The sequence below is a fragment of the Capsella rubella genome, unplaced genomic scaffold (assembly GCF_000375325.1).
Source record: "Capsella rubella cultivar Monte Gargano unplaced genomic scaffold, Caprub1_0 scaffold_2, whole genome shotgun sequence".
Lineage (NCBI taxonomy): Eukaryota > Viridiplantae > Streptophyta > Magnoliopsida > Brassicales > Brassicaceae > Capsella > Capsella rubella.
In genome coordinates this window covers 8,197,565-8,221,684 of record NW_006238922.1, presented here as the reverse complement: position 1 = coordinate 8,221,684, position 24,120 = coordinate 8,197,565, and the positions used below count along the sequence as shown (strand labels likewise).

At 36.4% G+C, this 24,120-nt stretch overlaps 5 protein-coding genes and 1 pseudogene across 6 annotated transcripts in view; 4 read left to right on the top strand and 2 right to left on the bottom strand.

Moving 5' to 3' along the window:
• LOC17895597 (LEAF RUST 10 DISEASE-RESISTANCE LOCUS RECEPTOR-LIKE PROTEIN KINASE-like 2.5) overlaps window positions 1–4,133 on the top strand; it is a 6,188-nt gene extending 2,055 nt beyond the window's left edge. Inside the window, exons 2-5 of one of the 2 annotated variants that reach the window (XM_023787307.1) lie at window positions 228–762; window positions 1,906–2,592; window positions 2,826–2,858; window positions 2,962–4,133. In XM_023787307.1, the coding sequence (XP_023643075.1) occupies window positions 228–762; window positions 1,906–2,592; window positions 2,826–2,858; window positions 2,962–4,106 (2,400 nt within the window). In that variant the 3' untranslated portion in view covers window positions 4,107–4,133. Of the gene's footprint in view, window positions 1–227; window positions 763–1,905; window positions 2,593–2,825; window positions 2,859–2,916 lie in introns of both variants that reach the window. The other variant, XM_023787308.1, reaches the window with a different exon arrangement.
• A 111-nt stretch (window positions 4,134–4,244) lies between these two features.
• LOC17894646 (LEAF RUST 10 DISEASE-RESISTANCE LOCUS RECEPTOR-LIKE PROTEIN KINASE-like 2.5) lies at window positions 4,245–8,435 on the top strand. The gene is made up of 4 exons (XM_023787298.1): window positions 4,245–5,080; window positions 6,101–6,799; window positions 7,042–7,065; window positions 7,155–8,435. Exons 1-4 carry the CDS (start codon window positions 4,330–4,332, stop codon window positions 8,312–8,314), a joined length of 2,634 nt encoding a protein of 877 aa, XP_023643066.1. The 5' UTR covers window positions 4,245–4,329; the 3' UTR covers window positions 8,315–8,435.
• A 1,173-nt stretch (window positions 8,436–9,608) lies between these two features.
• On the top strand, window positions 9,609–11,831 carry LOC17895675 (LEAF RUST 10 DISEASE-RESISTANCE LOCUS RECEPTOR-LIKE PROTEIN KINASE-like 2.5). The gene is made up of 3 exons (XM_023787309.1): window positions 9,609–10,377; window positions 10,574–10,609; window positions 10,708–11,831. Exons 1-3 carry the CDS (start codon window positions 9,609–9,611, stop codon window positions 11,829–11,831), a joined length of 1,929 nt encoding a protein of 642 aa, XP_023643077.1.
• Window positions 11,832–12,791: 960 nt separating this feature from the next.
• On the top strand, window positions 12,792–15,181 carry LOC17896200 (annotated as a pseudogene).
• Window positions 15,182–19,967: 4,786 nt separating this feature from the next.
• Window positions 19,968–22,326, bottom strand: LOC17895818 (protein ABHD17C). The gene is made up of 5 exons (XM_006302613.2): window positions 21,776–22,326; window positions 21,031–21,067; window positions 20,705–20,941; window positions 20,579–20,626; window positions 19,968–20,399 (listed from the first exon to the last, which is right to left on the bottom strand). Exons 1-5 carry the CDS (start codon window positions 22,078–22,080, stop codon window positions 20,205–20,207), a joined length of 822 nt encoding a protein of 273 aa, XP_006302675.1. The 5' UTR covers window positions 22,081–22,326; the 3' UTR covers window positions 19,968–20,204.
• A 967-nt stretch (window positions 22,327–23,293) lies between these two features.
• On the bottom strand, window positions 23,294–24,087 carry LOC17894829. Its single transcript, XM_006302874.2, has one exon. The coding sequence runs from the start codon at window positions 23,951–23,953 to the stop codon at window positions 23,471–23,473; it is 483 nt and encodes a 160-aa protein (XP_006302936.1). The 5' UTR covers window positions 23,954–24,087; the 3' UTR covers window positions 23,294–23,470.
• Between the last annotated feature and the right edge of the window lie 33 nt (window positions 24,088–24,120).

Below are 24,120 nucleotides of genomic sequence, written 5' to 3'. Positions count from 1 at the left end.
CCTCAACACAAGAACAAACTGAGAGCATGTATAATCTTTCCATTTCTGATCTCATCTTTTTCATCCTCATCCTTCATCATCTTCCATCCTCTTCAAGCAAAGAAGAACCAGGGTGGTGCAAAGATAAGTTTCAGTGTGGGAACATCACCGCTGGTTTCCCCTTCTTGGGTGGGCTTCGTCGGCAAATTTGCGGTCATCCATCGCTGGAGCTTCACTGCTTTAACAACAAAACCTCTATAATCATCTCAGACCATCTTTACAACGTTCTTCATATAGATGAAATATCTAACACTCTTAGACTCGCTAGAGCAGAGCTTGAAGGTTCTTTCTGTGAAGCTACATTCTCATCCACAACCTTGCCTTCCGAACTCTATGAGCTTTCGTCCACCTACAAAAGCCTCACTGTTTTCTACCACTGCGACTCTAATCTTTCCTACAGTTCCTCTTATACATGTCCTGGTAGAGGCCTTGTCTCAGTGTCTGAAACCCTTGATTATCAAAACTCTTGTCAAGCCAGTTTCCCAGTTAACGTTCCAAAGAGCTTCGGCTTAGAAGAGAAAGAGTTGAATTTAACACACTTGGAAAAGGCTTTAAAAGAAGGGTTTGAAGTGAAGTTAAAGATTGATGAGAAACCTTGTCAAGAATCTTCATCCTCTGGTGGAACCTGCGGCTTCGATAATTCAACACTGATTTGCTGCAAAGAATCCTCATGGTCAAGTTGCTATAAACTCCATTCACTTGATGGTAAGTTTCTTATACACCGTCATAGTTTCAATAGCCAACTTTTTTTTCTCTTTTCTTAGGGTTAATTTGAGAAGTTCTAGGCCCAAACCCGTATATCTCCCATCGGGGTTCCAATAGCTAGCTCTTCCCAAGAGAAACGCAAACCGGGAACCTATGCAACAAAATTGGGGTTCTTACAGGGAAAACTTTACGAATGTGCTATTTTTACTAAAATCTTATGGATTTGCCATTTTTGAACTTTTAAAAATGTCCATTTCTGATTTTTTTTTATAACTAAAAGACGTACTTTATAGTAAATACTAAACCCTAAAGACAATTAGAACCGACTAAACTCAAACATAACGAGTAAAACGCATGTTTGATCACATGTTTCTAACCTGAAAAATGGCAAATCCATAAGAATTTACCCAAAAGGGCAAATCTACAAATGCCATCACAAAAAATGGCAAATCGATAATTGATTCCAACAAAAAATTTTAGAAGAATCTAGCTAATGCTACTACCCCCAAGACCTACTGTGAAAATGAGCCAAAATCATTCTTCTTGATCGTAATATGTTATTTTCTCATTTCTTAGATTGTAGGGTTTTCCGATGAAGAGCTTGAGGATTAAGGCAACACCATTGATATGATTTTTTTCATAAAAAAAAAATTTACTCGTGACATATGAAACAACTACTTAAGTATATGTCTCTAAGTTATAATTGTTCTGATCTTCCTCTGTTAAGGCTATTAGTGAGCTTGAGAAGATGCCCCAAAAAATATGATAGTATGAGCTTATCTGGTTTCAAGTTCAATTGTAGATGATGATATTTGCCGTTTTACATACTCCAAAATTTTCTGCAATATCTTTAGATTCTCATTAGGTTTCAGAAATTACGTTGTATCTCAAACTAAGAAAGACTTCAAAGTCTCTCTGTATCTGTCACTATCCTTCCTTGACTTTGGGTCAACTAATAAACACACTTCTTCTTCTTCTTCTTCTTAACTAATAAACACACTTGCTCCGCTCTTCTTTTCACCATTTTTTATTTTATTCATTCGTCTCTTCTTACAAAAGCAACATGTACAATGATCCATTAGTCTCTTTCCGTGACAAAATCTGTGTCATATAACTACTTTATATGGATGCTTTTTCTGATCCCATCTTGTGTTTTCTCAGCTAGTAACTCTCAGATTCACAAACGCTGCAGTGGCTCGTTTAGCTGTGGCAATCAGAAAGAACTCTTTTACCCTTTCTGGATATCTGGTAGGGAAGACTGTGGTCATCCTGACTTCAAACTCGACGACTGTAGCGGAGTATTCGCAGAGCTTAACATTTCATCTGTGAAATTCAGAATCCTAGAAGCTAATTATGGCTTTGGTATCATAAGAATTGCAAGATTGGATTACATGGAAGATATTTGTCCCCAAGATCCTATAGATGCACCATTCAACGGAAGCATCCTTCCATTTGCTTCCAACACCCAGCTGCTGACAATTTACTCACAGTGTCACGAGGACTTATCACACCTTGTTTCTATTAATGTTCAAGAGCTTGCTTGTGGGGATGAAATAAGATACTACGTGACAAGAGACATCTTCTCCCCTCTACTTGAACCGATGATTTTAAACGACTTCAAAACCTATTGCGACAGAAACGTCAGTATACCTGAATCTGGAACACTCAACACACTGCAGCTAACTTGGAGTAGAGCTAATCTAAAGAAGACTCTTGAATACGGTTTCGAGCTTAGACCTAACCAAGATTGTTCGAAGTGCATTGAATCTGGCGGTGCTTGTGGGTATAATCAGAGCACAAGTAGTTTCACCTGCTATTATATGAAAGAGCCACATAACCGTAGCGAAGGTAAGAATCCCTACATGTTGTAATTGAATAGCCTAAATGCTCTTCCACAAGAATCATCATTTTCCCTTTCCATAGAACTCCCCACTCACCCACCTTTTTTTGATTGGTTCATCTACATAAAATCTTTTTGGTTTCTGATAACTATATACAGAAACACCTTTTGATTGGTTCATCCAAGTAAGATTCAAAGTTCTGCATTTACTTCAAACTAACCTTATTTTTGTGTCATTTAGTTATTTCAGGCCTCTCTATTGGAGCAAAAGCAGGTGCTTCCACTTTTCCCCTTCTTTTTGGTAACACCTAATTTGATAACAATATATACAGCATATACTTATGTTATAAAAATTGTTCTTTTGTTTTCTTCTCCAGGCATTGTGGTTGGTTCTATATCAGGTTTGGCCATTCTTACACTCGCATGTTTAGTCTGTTTCATCAGACGGAGAAGGATGACCTTGAATAATCCAAGAAAGAAGATATTGGATGATTCAAGACAACAGTATCTAAAAGCCCTTATACCACTAAAACATTATAGCTACGTCCAAATAAAAAAGATTACAAAGTCATTCGCTGAAGTGGTGGGGAAAGGCGGATTTGGAACTGTTTATAAAGGAATCCTTTGTGACGGTCGTATTGTTGCAGTAAAGATCTTAAAAGATTCTCAAGGTAATGGAGAAGACTTCATCAACGAAGTTGCGAGCATGAGTAAAACTTCTCATGTCAACATTGTTAACCTCCTAGGATTCTGTTCTGAAGGTTCCAAGAGAGCAATTATTTACGAATTTATGGAAAATGGATCTCTCGACAAGTTCATCTCTAGCAAGAAGTCATCAATTATGGACTGTGGGGAACTATATAGAATTGCTCTAGGAGTTGCTCGTGGTTTAGAGTACTTGCACCATGGCTGCAGAACAAGGATTGTACATTTCGACATTAAACCACAAAATGTACTCTTAGATGACAATCTTTGCCCCAAAGTTTCAGACTTTGGCCTCGCGAAGCTCTGCGAGAAGAAAGAGAGTATTTTGTCATTGCTAGACACAAGAGGTACAATAGGGTACATTGCACCTGAATTGTTTTCAAGAATGTACGGTAGAGTTTCCCACAAGTCGGATGTGTATAGCTATGGAATGTTGGTTCTTGAGATGATTGGAGCAAAGAACAAACCACCAAGTGAAGACTCTGCATCAAACCAAAGCTCAATATACTTTCCTGAATGGATATATAAGGATCTTGAGAATCAAGATAACGGAAGACTCCTAGAGAATGGCATCAATAGTAGAGAAGAGGAGATATCAAAGAAGATGACATTGGTTGGTTTGTGGTGTATTCAGTATTGTCCATCAGACCGTCCATCGATGGACAGAGTAGTAGAGATGATGGAAGGGAACCTCAATGCTCTTGAAGTCCCTCCTAGGCCTGTTTTTCAAATTCCCGTAGCACCTCTTCAAGAAACCTCTACAATATCAGAGGATGTCTCAGCTTATACAGAGATATGCTCGGTAAATATCACATAAAGAGAAGAGACGTAATGCGGCAAAAACATGTATTCATTTTTACAGCTTTCTCGTTTGCTTGAAAAAACTGGTTACGCTATAAAGAGACTGTATCTAACCTAAGTCTTTGACTAATCAAATTATTGACTTTTCCTCGTGAAGTTTCTGACCGTTCTTACTTCATATACATAAACAAACCAAACAAACAAACAAACAACAAACTCTTAGTTGTCAGCAAAACCCAATGTCTATCTCTCTTCTCTTCATCATCACCTTCGTTGTCTTCTCCGTAGCTAACCTCCCGTCGTGCTTCTCTGCTGATCAACAGTACGAAGAGTGTAGATTACCTCTGACATGTGGATCTAGACAGCAGGTGTTCGAGTCGAACACCACGTATCCGTTCTGGGGATCCAACAAACCCAGATCCTGCGGCACATCACCGTTCGAACTCTCCTGCGAGAATAATCAATCCCTAACCCTAGATATTGGAGATCTCAAACTTCGCGTAAGATCAGTGAATCTGACGGATCAAGTAATTACCGTTGTTGATGAGAGCTTGTTAGATGGGAACTGCTCACAGATTTTGAACTTTACTGGCGAGAAGGAGTTTACAATATCCACTTCCACCGCAAAGATCGATTTGTTCGAATGCCGCGAAAACGTAAGCTCGCTGTCAAATATTTCTTGCCTAACAAGCAACGACCGTCAGAAAACATATCACGTCTTCGGACAGTCGTATACTCATGTCAATAGTTGTGTAAAGGTTGGAGAAATTCCAATGCTTCAGGCTGCTAAGAACGATCTTTACCTGTCAAATGACTCCAACGGAGCATTGGACCGCGCTTTGGAACAAGGGTTCGACTTGAAATATAATATACAAACTCAAGTTTGCGAAGATTGTACCACTTCCGGTGGGATTTGTGGTTCGGGGTCAGGAAATTTCCAATGTCTGTGTGAAGACAAGCCTCACAAGTCCTCCTGTCACGATAACCAAGGTTAGTAGTCCTTGATCATATACTTCTTTCGATCATATACAGCTTTCAAGAATTGGTAAAAATATAATAAAATGTTATCGTAATTGACCAAAACTTTTAATGTGTCATGTTTTCCATTTATCATTTTAATTAGAATCTGTCCTAAGCAATTCTTGGAAATTAAGGACCCAATTGTTTATTATGTGAGACTACACAGCAATTAAAATATAGAAGTTTAGTCAAAGTAAACTATGGGTAGTACTGAGTCTCCGATTCGGTCACTATCCTCACAAAATTTATTCAACCACAAAAAAAACTGTTTTACAATTAATATATGCATATTGATTGAATCGTCTACATGATGTCTAAGTTTCAGAAATAACATTTTATCTAAAACTAATAAAGACTCCCAAAGTCTCTCTGTATCTGTCACTATCCTTCCTTGACTTTGGGTCAACTAATAATCACACCAAAGCCTCTCTTGACTTGGCCTCACCGGTCACCGCCCTTCTCGACCTACAACGTTTCCACTTGCTTCCTATCGATTAATCTCTCCTGTTTTCTCTCTAACAGATCGTGGACCATCTCCTCCCAACTTCTTCGTCTTCTTCTTCTCCTTATTTCACCATATACCTTGTGATTCAAGTAAACAAAATTTTGGGTGGTGGGAGTGTGGGAACATGATCCTTTAGTTCAACTCTTACGAAACCAAGTCCCATTTTCTTCGTATCTTCTTAACAAAGCAACAAAATGATCCATTTGTCTCTTTCCGTGACGAAATCTTTATCCTATAGCTTCTTTATATAAGAGGATATCTAGAAGATATGTAAATATCTTTCACAATCATATTAACGATTTGTATATATTTTATATGATCTCTTTAGTTAGGAAACTAGGTTAAATGTTATTCCTATATATATGCTTGTATATTGTAACATCATCTTTATGAGAGTCAATATACAATTCTTCCAATCCTAAACTCTCATCAATCATTACACTTTATATGGATGCTTTTACTGATCCCATCTTGTGTTTTCTCAGCTAATAATTCTGAGATTCACAAACGCTGCAGTGGACCGTTTAGCTGTAGCAATCAGAAAGAACTCTTTTACCCTTTCTGGATAGCTGGACGAGAAGACTGTGGTCATCCTGACTTCAAGCTCGACGACTGTAGCGCAGGATTCCCAGAGTTTAGCCTTTCCTCTGTGAAATTCAGAATCCTAGAAGCTGATTATATCACTGGTATCATAAGACTTGCAAGATTGGATTACACAGAAGATATTTGTCCCGACCATCCTATAGATGCACCATTCAATGGAAGCATTCTTCCGTTTGCTAACAACACCAAGCTGCTGACAATTTACTCCCAGTGTACCAAGGACTTATCAGCCCTTGTTTCTAGTAATGTTAAAGAGCTTGCTTGTGGGGATGATAATGGTGATGAAATAAGATATTACGTGACGAGGGACCTCTCATTCTCTCCTCTTGACCCGATTTCTACTCTTTTAAACGAATTCGAAAGATATTGCGATAGAAACGTCAGTATTCCTGTATCTGGACCAACACTCAACACTCTGCAGCTAACTTGGAGTAGAGATAATCTAAAGAAGGCTTTTGAAGACGGTTTTCAGCTTGGACCTAACCAAGAATGTCCGAAGTGCATTGAATCTGGCGGTGCTTGTGGGTATAATCAGAGCTCAAGTAGTTTCACCTGCTATTATATGGAAGAACAACATAAAGGTAAGATTTCCGACATGTTCTAGTTGAATAGCCTAAATGCTCTTCCACAAGAATCATTATTAGTCCCTTCCCTAGAACTCCCCACCCACCCACCTTTTCGATTGGTTCATCTACATAAAAAATCCTTTTAGCTTCTTATAACTCTATACAGAAAATCCCTTTGAGCTGCAAGTTTTTCATTCCACTAAGAATCAAAGTTCTGCATTTGCTTCAAACTAACCTCATTTCTTGTGTCATTTCAGGCCTCTCGCCTGGAGCATTAGCAGGTACTTCACATTTTCCCGTGGCTACACATAATTTGACAACAATATACATAGACTTATTATGAAAATTGTTCTTTTGTTTTCTTCTCCAGGCATTGTGGTTGTTTCTATATCAGGTTTGGCCATTCTTACACTCGCATGTTTAGGCTGCGCATGTTTAGTCTGTTCCATCAGACAGAGAAGGAAGAAGTCGAATAATCCAAGAAAGAAGATATTGGATGATTCAAGACAACAGTATCTAAAAGCCCTTATACCACTAAAACATTATAACTACGTCCAAATAAAGAAAATTACAAAGTCATTCGCTGAAGTGGTGGGGAAAGGCGGATTTGGAACTGTTTATAAAGGAATCCTTTGTGACGGTCGTATTGTTGCAGTAAAGATCTTAAAAGATTCTCAAGGTAATGGAGAAGACTTCATCAACGAAGTTGCGAGCATGAGTAAAACTTCTCATGTCAACATTGTTAACCTCCTAGGATTCTGTTCTGAAGGTTCCAAGAGAGCAATTATTTACGAATTTATGGAAAATGGATCTCTCGACAAGTTCATCTCTAGCAAGAAGTCATCAATTATGGACTGGGGAGAACTATACAGAATTGCGCTAGGAGTTGCTCGTGGTTTAGAGTACTTGCACCATGGCTGCAGAACAAGGATTGTGCATTTCGACATTAAACCACAAAATGTACTCTTAGATGACAATCTTTGCCCCAAAGTTTCAGACTTTGGCCTCGCGAAGCTCTGCGAGAAGAAAGAGAGTATTTTGTCATTGCTAGACACAAGAGGTACAATAGGGTACATTGCACCTGAATTGTTTTCAAGAATGTACGGTAGAGTTTCCCACAAGTCGGATGTGTATAGCTATGGAATGTTGGTTCTTGAGATGATTGGAGCAAAGAACAAACCACCAAGTGAAGACTCTGCATCAAACCAAAGCTCAATATACTTTCCTGAATGGATATATAAGGATCTTGAGAATCAAGATAACGGAAGACTTCTAGAGAATGACATCAATAGCGGAGAAGAGGAGCTAGTAAAGAAGATGACATTGGTGGGTTTGTGGTGTATTCAGTCTTCTCCATCAGATCGTCCATCGATGGACAGAGTAGTAGAGATGATGGAAGGGAACCTAAATGCTCTTGAAGTCCCTCCTAGGCCTGTTTTTCAAATTCCTGTAGCACCTCTTCAAGAATCTTCTACAATATCAGAGGATGTCTCAGCTTATACAGAGATATGCTCGGTAAATATCACATAAAGAGAAGAGACCGTAAGGAACATATTAAAGAAGAAAAATTATTGCGACAAAAACATGTATTCATTTTTACAGCTTTCTCGTGCTTGAAAAACTGGTTACGCTATAAAGTGACTGTATCTAACCTAAGTCTTTGACTAACCTTCATCACATACTTCTTTAGATTATGTACATAGTCTTTAGGCCGTATACAGTAGTGAAGAATTGGTAGAATAATTGTTATCGTAACTGACCAAAACTTTTTGGTAATCTTTTATGTGTCATGCTTTTCAATTTATCAAGTTAACTAACCAAGTCTGTCAAAGTAAACTTCAATACCAAGTCTCCGATTCCATCACTGTCCTCACATGACTTAGTCCTACGGTCAGGCCCTTCAAAATATATATCTCCACCTCATCTTTATGCGACTCTCTAGCTATTTGATTTACTCACTTCCCCTGCTCTCCTCAACAAAAACCAAGAAGACACACTATTTAAAGATCTCAAACAAATCATGTACTATGTTTCCACTTCTTGTCTGTTATTTGCTACCTACATGAGCATCACATTATAAATTAATAGGATCCATGGTCCCAATATTATTAATTTATAGAGGTTTTATTGTAGTAGATTTGGTAGTGAAGCTGCAGTCAATAAGCCTATCTAATTTGAAGTCTGTTCTTTTTTCTTTTTTCTTTTTTTTTTGTTAAAAAATTGAAATTTCTTGTTTTTCAACTTTTTATAATGGTAAATTTTGTAAAAATGACTTTGAATAAACTAAAAATGAAAAAGGGTAAATTTTGTAAAAAAATGGATCGTAGCTTCTGGATATATATATTTTTAAAAATAATTTTGGAAATACTTAGCATATGACTTTTCAATTCTTTTTTTTTTCTTTTTTTTTTTGTCATCTCAGAGCAAGGGCATCGGTTGGTCGTCCTTCCCCAGTTTTTTTTTTTTTTTTTTTTTCTCTTTTTACTTTTATGTTTTTTTTTTTTAAAAAAAAAAATGAAACCAATCGCGGGCCGCCACGTGTCAGTGGGGCCCGGATTAGTGCGCAGGACCGTCCCGTTTTTGTTACCGTCGCACCTTTTTTTTTTTTTTTTCTTTTTTTTCATAGAAAATGATGAGGGACTCCCTCTACTAACGCAGATGCAGGTGCCCTCATATGACTTTTCAATTAAAAAGGTGAAAACACATGACTTTGAAGTGGTCAAAGAATAGACCAAATTGTACCTTCACTAGTTCAACTCTTACAAAACCAAGACATTGACATATTCCTTCATCTCTTCATCATTTTCCTATTATTTCCAACACAATGATCAATATGTTTCTATCCCAAACAAATTCTACGTCTTATAGAATCATATGGATTCTCTTTCTTTTCCAATCATGTGTTTACTCAGCTGATGAGCTTCATAGACACTGCAATAGCCCGTTTAGCTGCGGTAATCAGAGAAATCTCTCATACCCTTTTTGGATACCTGGCAGAGAAGACTGTGGCCACCCTGACTTCAAGCTCGACTGTAACAGAGGATTCGCAGAGCTTTCCTCTATGAAATTAAGAATCCTAGAGTCAAATTATACTACTCGTTTCAAAAGACTCGCCAGAGTGGATTACATCAACAACCTTTGTCCTCAAAACCCACCAAATGTGCCCTTTGATGAAAACGTTCTTCCATTTGCTCCTGACACCGAGATGCTGACGCTTTATTACAACTGCACCGGAGACTTGTCTGTTTCTACGTATGGTACATACTTTGATTGTGATGATGATGACACAAGAAATTACTATTTGGCGAGAAACGTCTCATCTCCTTTACTTGAAGAAAGTAGTGCCGTTTTAAACGACTTCAAGAAAATTTGCAGTAGAAACTTAAGTATTCCTGCATCTAGACAAGCTTTGGATACACTGGAGAAAAGCCCAAGTACATATAATCTAAAGAAGGCTGTTGAAGAGGGTTTCGAGGTTGAAGTTAACTCAGACTGTGAGATGTGCGTATCCTCAGGAGGTACTTGTGGATATAATCAAAGCTCAGGTGGATTTATTTGCTATTGTAGAGATGAGACGCATAACAGTACTTGCGGTTCTAAAAAGAAGGGTAAGATTTCTGCCATACATGTTTTAGTTTCATAATAGTTTCTTCATCAATCCATCACTTATTCCTTCACCATATCTCTCCATCCACACACCCTAATGATTGAATCCTTCTGCATAATCTTTGATAAGTATATCAAGAAACTCAAAGTTGAAACATGAAACTGATCTCTTTATTTGAGCAGGTAACTCTATAGGGCTCTCTACTGGAGCAAAAGCAGGTGCTTATTCTTGTTCTGTTTGGTAAAGAAAACAAAATTGATTACAACACTATAAATAGTCTTATGATTCCTTGTTTCTTTTTTCTTTTCGTCTCAAGGCGTTGTGGCTGCGTCTGCATTCGCGGTGGTCATTCTTATAGTCGCTGGTTTGTTCTGGCTAATCAGCTACAGAAGCAAGAAATCGGACAAACTAAGAAAACAGAACCTGGCAGCACTTATTCCACTCAAAAACTACAGCTATGCGCAAATACAAAGAATTACAAAGTCATTCGCCGAAGTGGTTGGGAAAGGCGGATTTGGAACTGTTTACAAAGGAACTTTTTCTGACGGTTGTAGTGTTGCAGTGAAGATCTTGAAAGACTCAAAGGGTAATGGGGAAGACTTCATCAATGAAGTTGCTAGCATGAGCAAAACTTCTCATGTCAACATTGTTTCTTTGCTTGGATTCTGCTCTGAAGGTTCCAAGAGAGCAATTCTTTATGAATTTGTGGAAAACGGATCACTCGATAGGTTCATCTCGAGAAACACCTCAATGAACATGGAATGGATGAAACTTTACAATATAGCTCTAGGCATTGCTCGTGGTTTGGAGTACTTGCACCATGGCTGCAAAACAAGGATTGTACATTTCGACATAAAACCACAAAATGTACTCTTAGATGACAACTTTTGCCCCAAAGTTTCAGATTTTGGCCTCGCTAAGTTATGGGAGAAGAAAGAAAGCACTTTGTCACTGCTAAACACAAGAGGAACCATAGGGTATATCGCACCTGAACTGTTTTCAAGAATGTATGGTCGAGTCTCCCACAAATCGGATGTGTACAGCTACGGAATGTTACTCCTCGAAATGATAGGAGCAAGGAACAAAGAAAGAGCTGAACATATCTCTGCATCAAACACTAGCTCTATGTACTTTCCTGAATGGATATACAAGGATCTTGAGAAAGGAAATGCTGGAAGGCTTATTAAAAATGGAAACAAAAGCGAAGAAGAAGATGTAGCAAAGAAGATGACACTGGTGGGTTTGTGGTGTATTCAACCTTCTCCATCAGATCGCCCCGCGATGAACAGAGTTATAGAGATGATGGAAGGAAACCTTGATGCTCTTGAGGTCCCTCCTCGGCCTGTATTTCAAATTCCCACAGTGTCTCTTCAAGAATCTTCATCCCTCTTAGAAGATATTTCGGTTTACACAGAAGTATGTTCCATAAATGTTGCATAAAGAAAGAAACCTTTGTGGAACGTATTAAAGCATGAAAGCAGCAATATAAATTTTATCCACAAAATGTAACATATTGCTTATAGTCCAGACTGTGTCAGTGTGTCACCATCTGTCAACGCTCACATCTTGTATGTTTTGTCTTCTAACTTCTCCAGCAAACTATCAAGACTGTGTAGAGAAACCCCTGAAAACTAACTCATTTTCAAACATAGTATATGATTTATGATTAAACATATGTTTTTTTGCTTATACAATTGTTAATTAAAAATAAAGAAAAACTTTAACAAATGTACAAGTAAGAAACTAGTTGTTTACAATAAAAAATAATAAATACATGTCACAATTTCAAATAGTATTTAAAACTTTAACAACTCTTTAAAATATTGGGTATTTAAAATTTTTATATACTTTTAATGTTGTTAATGAGCTTGAAAACCTTCATATACATTTTTGTGATGGTGTATTGTTACTGTATTTGGTTGCAAATAATTTAGTCTTTGATAACAGAAATACACACAATGTTAAGAAAATTTAATTTTATTCTTTGGGAAAGTATGGTATAAGTTTACCAACAAATCTCTCTCACTACCACTCAAAAATTAATGGGAATTAATTTCATGTTTTGGATATTTTTCTGAGAAAATTCTTAGGAAAAGACTTGTCTTTGCTATCTCTATACTATTAGAGTATTAGTGGAGAAATATATTCAAACAATAATATACAATATTCAATTTCTCTATCTTAGTTTCGTGTTTTTAAGGTAACTAATAAAAAGACTCCAAACGTCTCCTTGTGTTTGTCACTAATAATGACTCATCACTAGCCTTCATTGACTTGTCCTTCATGAGCTTTACTGTTTCCACTTGCTTCTTATCTCTCTCTCACAGTACAATGAGTTGAGGTTGAGGTTCATCTTCAAACCCTTCATCTTTATTCTTCCTTCTTCACCATTTTTCTCTTTCACTTGCAACACAATGACCAATCTGTTTTTATCTATCTCCCTTAGAATCATATGGATGTCCTTCATGAGCTTTAATGTTTCCACTTGCTTCTTTTCTCTCTCTCACAGTACAATGAGTTGAGGTTGAGGTTCATCTTCAAACCCTTCATCTTTATTCTTCCTTCTTCACCATTTTTCTCTTTCACTTGCAACACAATGACCAATCTGTTTTTATCTATCTCCCTTAGAATCGTATGGATGTTCTTTGTGATCCCATCTTGTGTTTTCTCAGCTAATGATGTTTATAGACAGTGTAGTCAACCTTTTAAATGCGGTAATCAGGATGGTCTCTTGTACCCTTTCTGGATTCCTGGAAGAGAAGAGTGCGGCCATCCCGAGTTCAAGCTCGAATGTAGCGAAAGGTTTGCAGAAGTTAGCTTCTCCTCTGTAAAGTTCAGAATCTTGGAAGCGAACTATGTCTCTGGTACCATAAAACTAGCCAGATCCGATCTTATCATCGATCTTTGTCCCTATGCTCCTTTAACCGCTTCCTTTGTTGATGACATCCTTCTCTTTGCTCCTAACACTGACTTGATAACTATTTTCTACGGCTGCGATGTTTCAAGGGTAGTTTATACTTTTGGTGGCATGCTTGGTTGTCCGATTGATAAAACTAATCTCAAAAGAAACTACTATGTGACAAGAAACCTCTCGTCTCCTCTACTTCAAGGGATCAGTTCATCTTTAAACGACTTCAAGAGATTTTGCGAAAGAAACGTTAGTGTTCCTGCATCTGGACCTTCCCTGGACACACTACAGTCAAGTCCCACTACAGTTAAACTAAAGAATGCTCTTGAAGATGGTTTTGAGGTTAGACTTAACCAAGAATGTCAGATGTGTATAGGTTCTGGAGGTGCTTGTGGATATAATCAAAGCTCTAGTGGATTCATTTGCTTTTGTGTTGATGAACCACATAAGAGTACTTGCGGTTCAAGAAAACATGGTAACATTTCTTGCTTACATATTCTAATTTTCTAATGTTTTTTTTTATAAGTTCTTGCTTACATATTCTAATTTTCTAATGTTTTGGTGTCATCCCATTGATACAGGAAGCTCTTATGGAGTTGGGGCAATAATAGGTAATCTTATTCTGAAATTTTTATCTTCTTTAAAAATATTCTTAACCGGATGATTTTTTTTCTTACATTAGGTTCAGGAGTAGGTGTTACTCTGTTCCTAATCTTGGTCTTAACGTTGTTTCTCTATATTCTCCGGAAAAGAAAAACATCTCATGATCTTAGTCAAGAAAACCTCAAGAAGCTTATCCCACAACCAAAACTCAATGCACTTATTCCACTGAAGCAGTATAGTTACGCACAAGTGAAGAGAATCCCAAAGTCATTTGCGGAAGAAGTTGGGAGCGGCGGATTTGGAATCGTCTATAAAGGAACACTTTCTGATGGACGTTTCGTTGCGGTGAAGGTTTTGAAAGACCTAAAGGGTGATAATAGTGAAGACTTCATCAATGAAGTTGCAAGCATGAGTCAAACTTCTCATGTCAACATTTTTACCTTGTTAGGATTCTGCTCTGAAGGTTCCAAGAGAGCAATTATTTACGAGTTTCTAGAAAATGGGTCTCTTGATAAGTTCATCTCGGATCAGTCTTCGATGGATATAGATTGTACGACACTTTCTAGAATCGCGCTTGGAGTTGCTCGTGGTTTAGAGTACTTGCACCATGGCTGCAAAACAAGGATTGTACATTTTGACATAAAACCTCAAAATGTACTCTTAGATGATAACTTAGTCCCCAAAGTTTCAGACTTTGGCCTTGCTAAGCTTTGCGAGAAGAAAGAGAGCATCTTGTCATTGCTAGACACAAGAGGTACAATAGGCTACATTGCACCCGAACTGTTCTCAAAAATGTACGGTAGAGTTTCCCACAAGTCGGATGTGTATAGCTATGGTATGTTGATCCTTGAGATGATAGGAGCAAATAATAAAGAAAGACCTACACAAAACTCTGCATCAAACACAAGCTCAACGTATTTTCCTGAATGCGTATAAAAGGATCTTGAAAAGGGAGACATTCGGAGGCTTATCGATAATGGAGTCAACTGCAAAGATGATGAGATAATCAAGAAGATGACATTGGTGGGTTTGTGGTGTATTCAATGTTCACCATCAGACCGTCCAGCGATGAACAGAGTTGTAGAGATGATGGAAGGAAACGCGGATGCTATTGAAGTCCCTCCTAGGCCTGTTTTCCAAATTCCATCAGCACCTTTTGAAGAATCTTCTACGCTTTCAGAGGATACATCCGATTACGAAAGCAGCAAAATGCATGGATCAGTTTAGTATACCATCTACAAAATTAGAGTGTTCTGGTTTTCAATGTAATATTGTTATATTCAAAGTTTCAAACTTATACTTTATATACTGACTAGAGACTAGAGAGAGTGTACTAAGATCACCAACTTCAAAACAAATAAAATGAAAGTTATACATCATTATGATGATGAATTTAACAGAATCATATCATTACCATATAATCATATCATAGCACGTAATATCAAACAATAGACATATCCAATCACATAGTTTCCAAAGCTATACATACAATTCATGAAGAATATGCTTAAAAAGTGACCATTGTGTTTCCGTGATGACCACCCTCACCTTAGCCTTAAGACGCTACAATCTAACACTGATTTCCATATTGCTTCTCTATCACCAAAGCATAGCTTCAGAGTTCAGACCAATCCAACCTCTATTACCACAACAACAATAGAACTTGTCACTATTTACTCTATAACGAACAGCCTTGGAAATGCATGCATAACACAACATATAACCGTTCAAAAGACAATCCCACCGTTGGATATAGAGCTGTTAGTACCAAGAAGAACTCCAAAAAATTTCAGCTCGATCAAATTAGGTTTAAACCTCTAAGTGTACACTTAAAGAAGGCATCCCGGATCTGTTTTACAGCTTCAGACTTAAAATAGATTTGGACAGTTTCTGCAGTTTCTTGGCTAAGAAGCAACGCAAATAACTCCATGAATATAACTCCGTTTAAAGATCCGTCAGTTTATGTGGACTCTTGGACTGGTGATGATCAATCTAGTCTCTTTGTTACCTTGCCATACCATCAATAATTCAAGAGTTTCCTCCAAACTGTTACTATTTTCTTCTTCAATTTTTATTATTCTTCTCTTCGGCTTTGCTCCTCCACCAACATGGGCCGGACCTAGAGTAGGGATAAAACCAATCCCTAACAGTAGTCACCCTTCTTTAGTCCGCACTCGTCGTGCTGGCTGAGCCAAAATGGATCTTGATAAGCCCGTTGGGCTATTAATTATGAGGCTTTGTCTCGTCATGCTATCCCTAATGTTTGGATCTCACTCACACGAGTGTTGGAGCGTGGGTTACTAAGCTCTACTAGTTCTACACAAAATGTCTTATGACAGAAAACCACACAAACACAGTTTTAAAGAAGAAGAATAATATGAAAAAACATTTATTACGACATCATATTGTCATTTTCTGTTATTTTGTAGATTTTCCAAATATGTGATGTTCGTTTGACAGTCACATGTCTCAAAACGACTACGATTGCGATTAAAAATTTTTCGTTTGATAGTAGGACTATGCGATTAAACACTGCGATTAATTGATGCGACTGCGACCGAATATTTTGATCGCAGGATAAAACAATGATACGACTTTTAAAACTGCGATAACTTGCAACAACCAATCGCGCAATTGCTAAACAAACAACATCTCGCAACATTAAAATCGTAATTTGAAACTAACGTGGCCACACTAATCTTTTAAACTTCCAGTAGATATGATCTATGAAAATTTTGACATATTACTTATGGCACATATATTAAAATAACAGTAATCATAAATCACAGACACATCAAAACTGAAAAAATATTATTATTATTATTATTTTATTGAAAATAGTTTATAGAGAGAACATTGAAAAATCAAACATTGCAACGAAAAGTGCAGAGGCATTGACGGCTTGATGGCATACATGTGCCTTTACCATGCGGGTGCTTCCAAGCACACTGACCAAGACAATCGTGTTCAATACATGGAAACGAACTCAGACTATAGTATTCATGACACAGTTCTTGTCCTTGTGTCTCCTTCGTCACCAACCCTAGTATAATTATATAAACATAAATCTCAAATTTATTGTTATTATAAAAGAAAATCTTTAAAAATGAGCTGACAAATGAAAATATTTAATATGGATTCATATTTTTAATGATTAATCGTATAATATGTTATAAGTTTGAATCAAACCTATGACGAGGATGGCCATAAAGATAGCAATGATGGTGGCTTTAGACATTTTTGATGATATATATTATCAAAATGAAAATTTCTAATGAAAAGTGATGGTTGTAATGGTTTTGTAAATGTGAATATATGATATATATATAAGAAATTAAGTGCATGCACGAACTAAAAAAAGAAGGAAATTGACAAAAAAAATATAAGAATAACACATAGGAAAAATCTATATGAAACTGACTAAAAAGAATCTGGACTACAAATGGTCAAAACATATGAGATCATAAAATGAGTCAACAAATAATCAAATACATGATGAAGATTATATAAATTAGATGCATGCATGAATATAAATAACACATATATGTAGAGTATGTGGGAAATATAGAGTAAATACGAGGGGTAAAATCAATTTAAAGAACATGTGTCATTTAAACAGAGTGTCAAATGTCGGATTATTATACTAAGTTAGAAAAAACGTTGTCATATTGTATAAGATAATTTTATAATACATTAATTTAGAACTAATAAATTACAATAATTTAATAATTGTTATGTAAATCATTTCTTTTAAAATGGGGGAGGATAAAGAGTAAATATGAGGGGAAAAATCAATTCAAATTAATTTGATGTTGTATTTCCATATATTTTACCTTTATTATCACCATTAACATAAAGAATAAGTGACAACATTTACAATAAGTTAATTTAGAACTAATAAATTAAAAGAATCTAACAACTGTAATGTAATTCGTTTCTTTTTAAACTGAGGAGGGGAGAACTAGAGTAAATATGAGGGAAAAAATCAAATTCAAAGGACATTTGTCATTTAAATAGGGTGGCAAATCTCACATTATTAGACAAAGTTAAGAAAAATCTTGACATATTAATTATATAAGATTATCATCTTAAGTACAGTCAAATTAATACTATTTGATTCCAAACATGCAATAGCAAATCATCTTTGATATTCTATAAATCTCCTTTATGTAGCCTTTCAAAATTTTCAAGTCTATAAATCTCAGTATACAAGTAGCTCAACTTAAGAGAAAAGAAAGAAAATGGCCAAAGCAACTTCTTCACTTGCCATCTCTATCATCTTTCTTGTCATGATGTTTTCCCTAGGTAAGTTTTATTATTGTAAACTTGTAAATTCATTGTGTTGTTAACCTAAGACCGATTGCAAATTAGAACTAGCCTAAGGTCAAACCAAAACCAATCCAAACCAGTTGCAAATTATATTTTTTTCCGATCAACTATCTTCTATTAATTAAAAACCGTACCAAAAACCAAAAATCTCAGTTTGGTAATTTTAATTTGGGTATTGTTCGAGAGCTATTAGTCTTAGATATACTTTTATGTTTGTGGTTTACTTCAAAGATGTCAAATTAGTTCTACTGTAATTGTTTTTTACTTAATTGATAACTTGTAAGTATTAATAATTTTTGTTATCTTAATATTATATAACTAAGTTTTTTTTAAATATAAATATAGTTAAGGAGAATACAGGACAGTGTATAGCGGAACTTGGCAACTGCGTGCATTGTACACAAAAATGCAGCGTTTATGGTCATGGACCAGGTTACACGGCCCAATGTAACCGCAAGCGTGAAGGTGGAGTATGTACTTGCACGTGGCCCTGTAAGAAGACTGGTAAAGTTATATAAGTTATTCCCTATCAAATGTGTTCAAATTTTCAAACGAAAAAAGATATTGATTTATACATGTTGTCTACATAATAATGATGATGGTATTATGATGAGTGTTGTATGATCTTTATTTACTAATTATGATTAATAAAAAAAACAAAATTATTAAACAAGTCAGCTTATTTTAATCCATTAATTTAATCGAACTGCCGATCCCAAATATAATGTCTTGCGGTTAAATGTATCGTGTAAATACTCAAGCAATCAGTATTCACAAATTTGAAGCTTAATGTTCTTGTCCAAAAATGCTTCTCTAGGCATCATAGCCCGATCCTATGGAAGGGCAGTGTTTATACTTGAAAAGTACTAAACTTATCAGATACAGATACAACAACCTCATTGAGACTAGTAGTTCTAACTTTTCACTGTGATATGCGTCCAGAACACATTGACAACAAGAAAAAAAAAAAGATAGTGTCTAAATACACAAATGTGAAAGCATGAAACCTAAATCCTAAATGGGGAAAATGTCAATAAATTCATGAACTCAGTCATTTACGCCAATTAAACCATGAACTTTCACGTATATCATTTAAACCATACATACACATTAAATACTCTGTTATCGGACTTAACGACATGTTGTTTTTGGCTTGGTTAACTCTGTTTCATGTTTTAATCTGCAAGTCAATGTATATGTATGGTTTAAATGGCATACGTTAAATTTCATAGGTTAATTGGCGTAAATGACCAAGTTCATGAATTTAATGACATTTTTCCCAATCCTAAATTTGAACCTCTATCATCTATAGACCACAATGCATTTCTAAAGTGATATATCTGTTCTTATATATCTTTCACACGTTTAAAGACATAGATTACGTACTAGTGAGGTCAAGGGAGAATTGGCATTATCTTAAGCTCTTAGCATTAGTCTCTTTCACTTATTACATTTTCTTTCTTGTTCTTTAACTTATTCCACACTCCAAATTTCTGCAATAACTTCCCTGGTGGGTTTGTCTGTGTAATCAATCATACGGCCATCACATCGCCCAGCGATGAAGAGAGTGATAGAGATGACAGAAGCAAATCTTGATGATGCTCTTGTCCTAGGCCTATTTTTCTAACTCCTCAAGTGCCTCTTCAAGAATCTTCTAGGCTCTGTTAGAATATTCTGGTTTACACAGAAGTATGATCAATGAATGTCACATAATGAAACCTTGTTGGAACCATATCAAAAGCATAAAATCAGCAAAATACATTTATTCATAAAATGTAACATACAGTTTTGTTTACATTCCAGATTAAACCCTTCTGTCACCAGACTTGAACCTTTCTTTATCATCATTTAATAATTTCTAAACCTATCAACGCTCTCATTTGGATTCTCAGGCTTGTTACTTATCGCCGGACTCCTCCAGCCAACTGTCTAGAGACTCTAGACTGTTTTTAGAATCCCCTCTATCAGTGATCTCACTTTACGGCAGCTTCCTCTGCTTGTTTGTTGCCAAGTGATGCAACATATTTCTTCAGATGTCTGATAAAATCTGGATAGAGTTCAAGGTCACAGTGTCCACCTCCACTTATCCACAAAGGTTCATACTTCTCTTTGCTGAGTTCCCAGAGCCGTTTCCCGTGTGACCAATCAACTACTTCATCCGCAGTTCCCTAAAAGACCAACAAGAGAGTTCAGTGACATGCATTCAAAACTTCAAGTGCTGATGTTCATCACTTTATTGTCTCTTTTAATGAGAAGCGCTCTTATAAAAAGCACGGGTCTCATAATGAAAATGGAAGCAATAATATAGCCAAAGAAACGCAAGAACTGAAACGATGGTATCACTTACATGAATTACTAGTACAGGACAGTTAACTGAGCCGATCTTGTCAATATTCTGAAAAGCATGGACTTGCGCAGGTTATTAAACGCTATAAATGTAATCAGAAACAAACTTTGATGTCTAGTAAATCACCTTGTAAATGTCAAACCAATATGTACATTTCACCGGATACAAGACCCTCATCCCAGACAGAATAGGGCACTGTAACACCACGCCTCTCAAATTAGGTGTGCGCGAAGCTAGATCTACCGTAGGTCCACTGCCGACAGATTGACCATATAATATCAGTTCATCGTCTTTTAAACCGTACTTTTCCTTGAGGCATTTATACGATGCCTCTATATCAGCATATGTGTTACACTCGCTTGCCTGATTCATATACCAGGTCTATATCAATGAGAAACAACTCGAGGAAGTCTAAAGTTCATATATCATAACACAAAATAGTAAGACTATACCTGTCCAGTAGACTGACCATAACCAGAGTAATCATACCTGGGAAACAAAACCCAATAGACTTATTACAAAACAATCAAATAATCCCTCGTATATGAGATAAATATCATCCACAGTAACGAAAGCAATACACAAAGTCAAGTAGAAAATCTTTAGATGGAAATGAATCAATCACAAAAGGAGAGTTGAAATGTTAAAGACTTCTCAACATACACAACCATTCCAAAAGAGGTAACAAAGTACCTTAAGCTAAGGAAAGTTTTACTGATTCGAATCTTAAAGACTCAAACTTTGAAGCTATAAAGCACTGATTCTTCAATTAACATGTTATAATAAGAACACTAACCAATCCAACTAATCGTTTTCTGAACATAAAGTCATGATATATCTATGAGACTATGACAATGTATCAACACATCCTAAGTTTTGGCAAATTATAAAACAAAGCAAAGCTCAAATCTTTCTAATGAAAAAGCCTAATCTTTACTATGATCCGGATCAAATTCCCAACCCAAACATCTGCGAATTTACGCCCTGAAACCCGAAACCTTCAACCAATCCACCAAGCGGGTTAAAGACTCAAACTTTAACACTAAAGCACTAATTTTGCCAAAGATTGATTCTTCAAACTATCACATATCATTCCAAGAACACAAACCAACACTGCTTCAATTCGAACAATTTGGGATTTCAAATCATAAAACAAACTCGAGACAGAGACACAGAGACAAAGAGAGACTCTTTTACCCCATAAGATTGACACGAAGGCGATTGCTGAGTTCAACGAAAAGCTCAAACATTTGACCCACATCAGCAGCGTTACCATGAGAATACAAAATCGTGGCATTAGCTTTCGAATGTTTAACATAAACAGCAACGATCTCGTTGCCACAACGTGTACGAAGCTTCAAGACATCGACATCATCGCGACGAGGAATCTCCGGTATGTATAAACGTCCGCCGCAGCTATCGTCGGCTACAACCTCGTACGACGGTGGCGTTGGTGGAAAAAACGCGAATTTTGCAGCGATCGATGATGTCACACCTCCCATGGTGGATTCTAATTCATAAATTAGACTCTTTTATTCTATAAGTAGTTGAAACCCTATGATTTTTGTGAGATCTTGAGGGTATGAAGATGGAGAAAGAGAAGAGGGGAATTGAGGAGGATAAGGGAGAAGGAGAGGATGAGATTGATGGATGATTTTGAAATCGTACAGCGGCGCGTGAGATGGTAGAGGCGGCGCGTGGTTTGGGTGATGGGAGAAATGTGAGAATGTTTTTTGAGAATATGCGTTTTTTTTTTGTCAAAAGTTTTTAAAAGTCAAAATCGGGAAATGATTTTATTGGTGGGTGGAGATTCTCCATGCTGTGATTTTTTTCTTATTTCTTGATTAGTTTTTTCTTTTTTTCCTTTTTAACATTATTTTCTTGTTTATTATAAATTAAAAACACATGTCATTTATTTATTATAAAAAATTATTAGAAAAAAATAAGTTGGTGATTTCTGATGAGTTTTTTTTAGAGTCAATGAAACTGAAGAGATTTTATGTGTGTATTTTTTTTTTTTTTGGAAAATCATTAAAAATTGAATACATATCATTGCTAAATATATATGTGGTGTGAATTTTTTTTATAAGTTTAGAATATTTATTTTCTACAAGTCACCATACACAATATTTTTCATAAAACTATAATCTTTTTAGGTTGCAAGCATTTCTAAGAAATGGATAGGACTAAGATTATGACCAAAAATGCCTATAAGATGTTCTGCATCATGTTCTGCATCGAATTGCTCGACATCAACCAAATTCAAACAAATTGAAGAAGATATAGAAGATTAATCCTCCAATCTTTTTAGTTTTAATTGTAGCGACGGATTTGAATTCTGAAAACTATCAGTCGCAAAAAATAACATTTTTTCCGAAACTAGTTATGGTGATTTTCGTCTCTAACGACTTCTTTTAATAATTAGTATGTTATTTGTCTTAGTCCGGGTCTTCTGATTGCTATCGTTATCGCGACGACACTTCCACGAACATGGCCTATATCTCTCATGCATTCCAAAAAGCAAATCGTCTTGAAATTATATTGGCCAATCATCAAATGAAGCTGAAATATTGTTGAATACAAGTATGTTATCTACTTGCCCAAATTAGTACTAACTTATCTAATCATAATGATAATGGTGACAAGTGACAACGTAGAAACCAAGGTTTTATTCTCGTATTTTGCCATAAATGATAAACTTAGCGTGTCACCAAATTTAAAATATCAAATACAAAATTCATACAAATACGAACCATTCTATCAAATTTTTGTCATAAATTTTTCACAAAATGAATTAGACTTAACGAATTTGGCAAAATCAAGAACAAGAATATATAAACAACCGACAAAAATGTTAAATTAAGTTTTATTTTTGTTACAAGAGTTTAATTATTATTGTTCAGGAATAGTTACAAGAACGGGACGCCAAGCTCGTCGAAGTAACCTACATCGTAGTGTAACAGACGACATGGGCCTAACAGACCCAGTAAAGCCCACTACACTCCTCGCCGCCGTTATCTCTTCACCACCACCTCCGTTATTATTATCATTAACGCCGTCATCATCCTCGACCTCCATCTTCTTCTTCCCCTTATCGCCTCCTCCGCCACCGCCGACACTTTTCTCAAACGGAGGCGACGAAACAAAAAGCTCTCTAAGCTTCCGTCGAGATCGGATCTTACCTCTCTTATCAGATTTCGTCGATTCATCTACGTTGTTTTGGATCTCAGGTAACCTCCACCGATCTGAAGATGATCTTGTTAGTAACAAACGCAGCGTTTTACGACGGCGGAGGTGGATTACTGGACTACGCGTTGGACTCTCCGCGACGGTGCTGCAATGAGTAGCGAGAAGCTTGAATTTTTGCAGAGACATTTTTGTGTGATTCGATCATTTGAGATTTGGTTTTGATTTGGAGGAAGAGATAGAGAGATTCGTTGCTTCGTGTGAGTGAGAATGAGAATGAGAGTACTCATAGTGGAAGGAGGAGGGAAGAGGTAAAGGGAATAAGGTGTGACTAGGATCGGCACCATTCTTGAAGA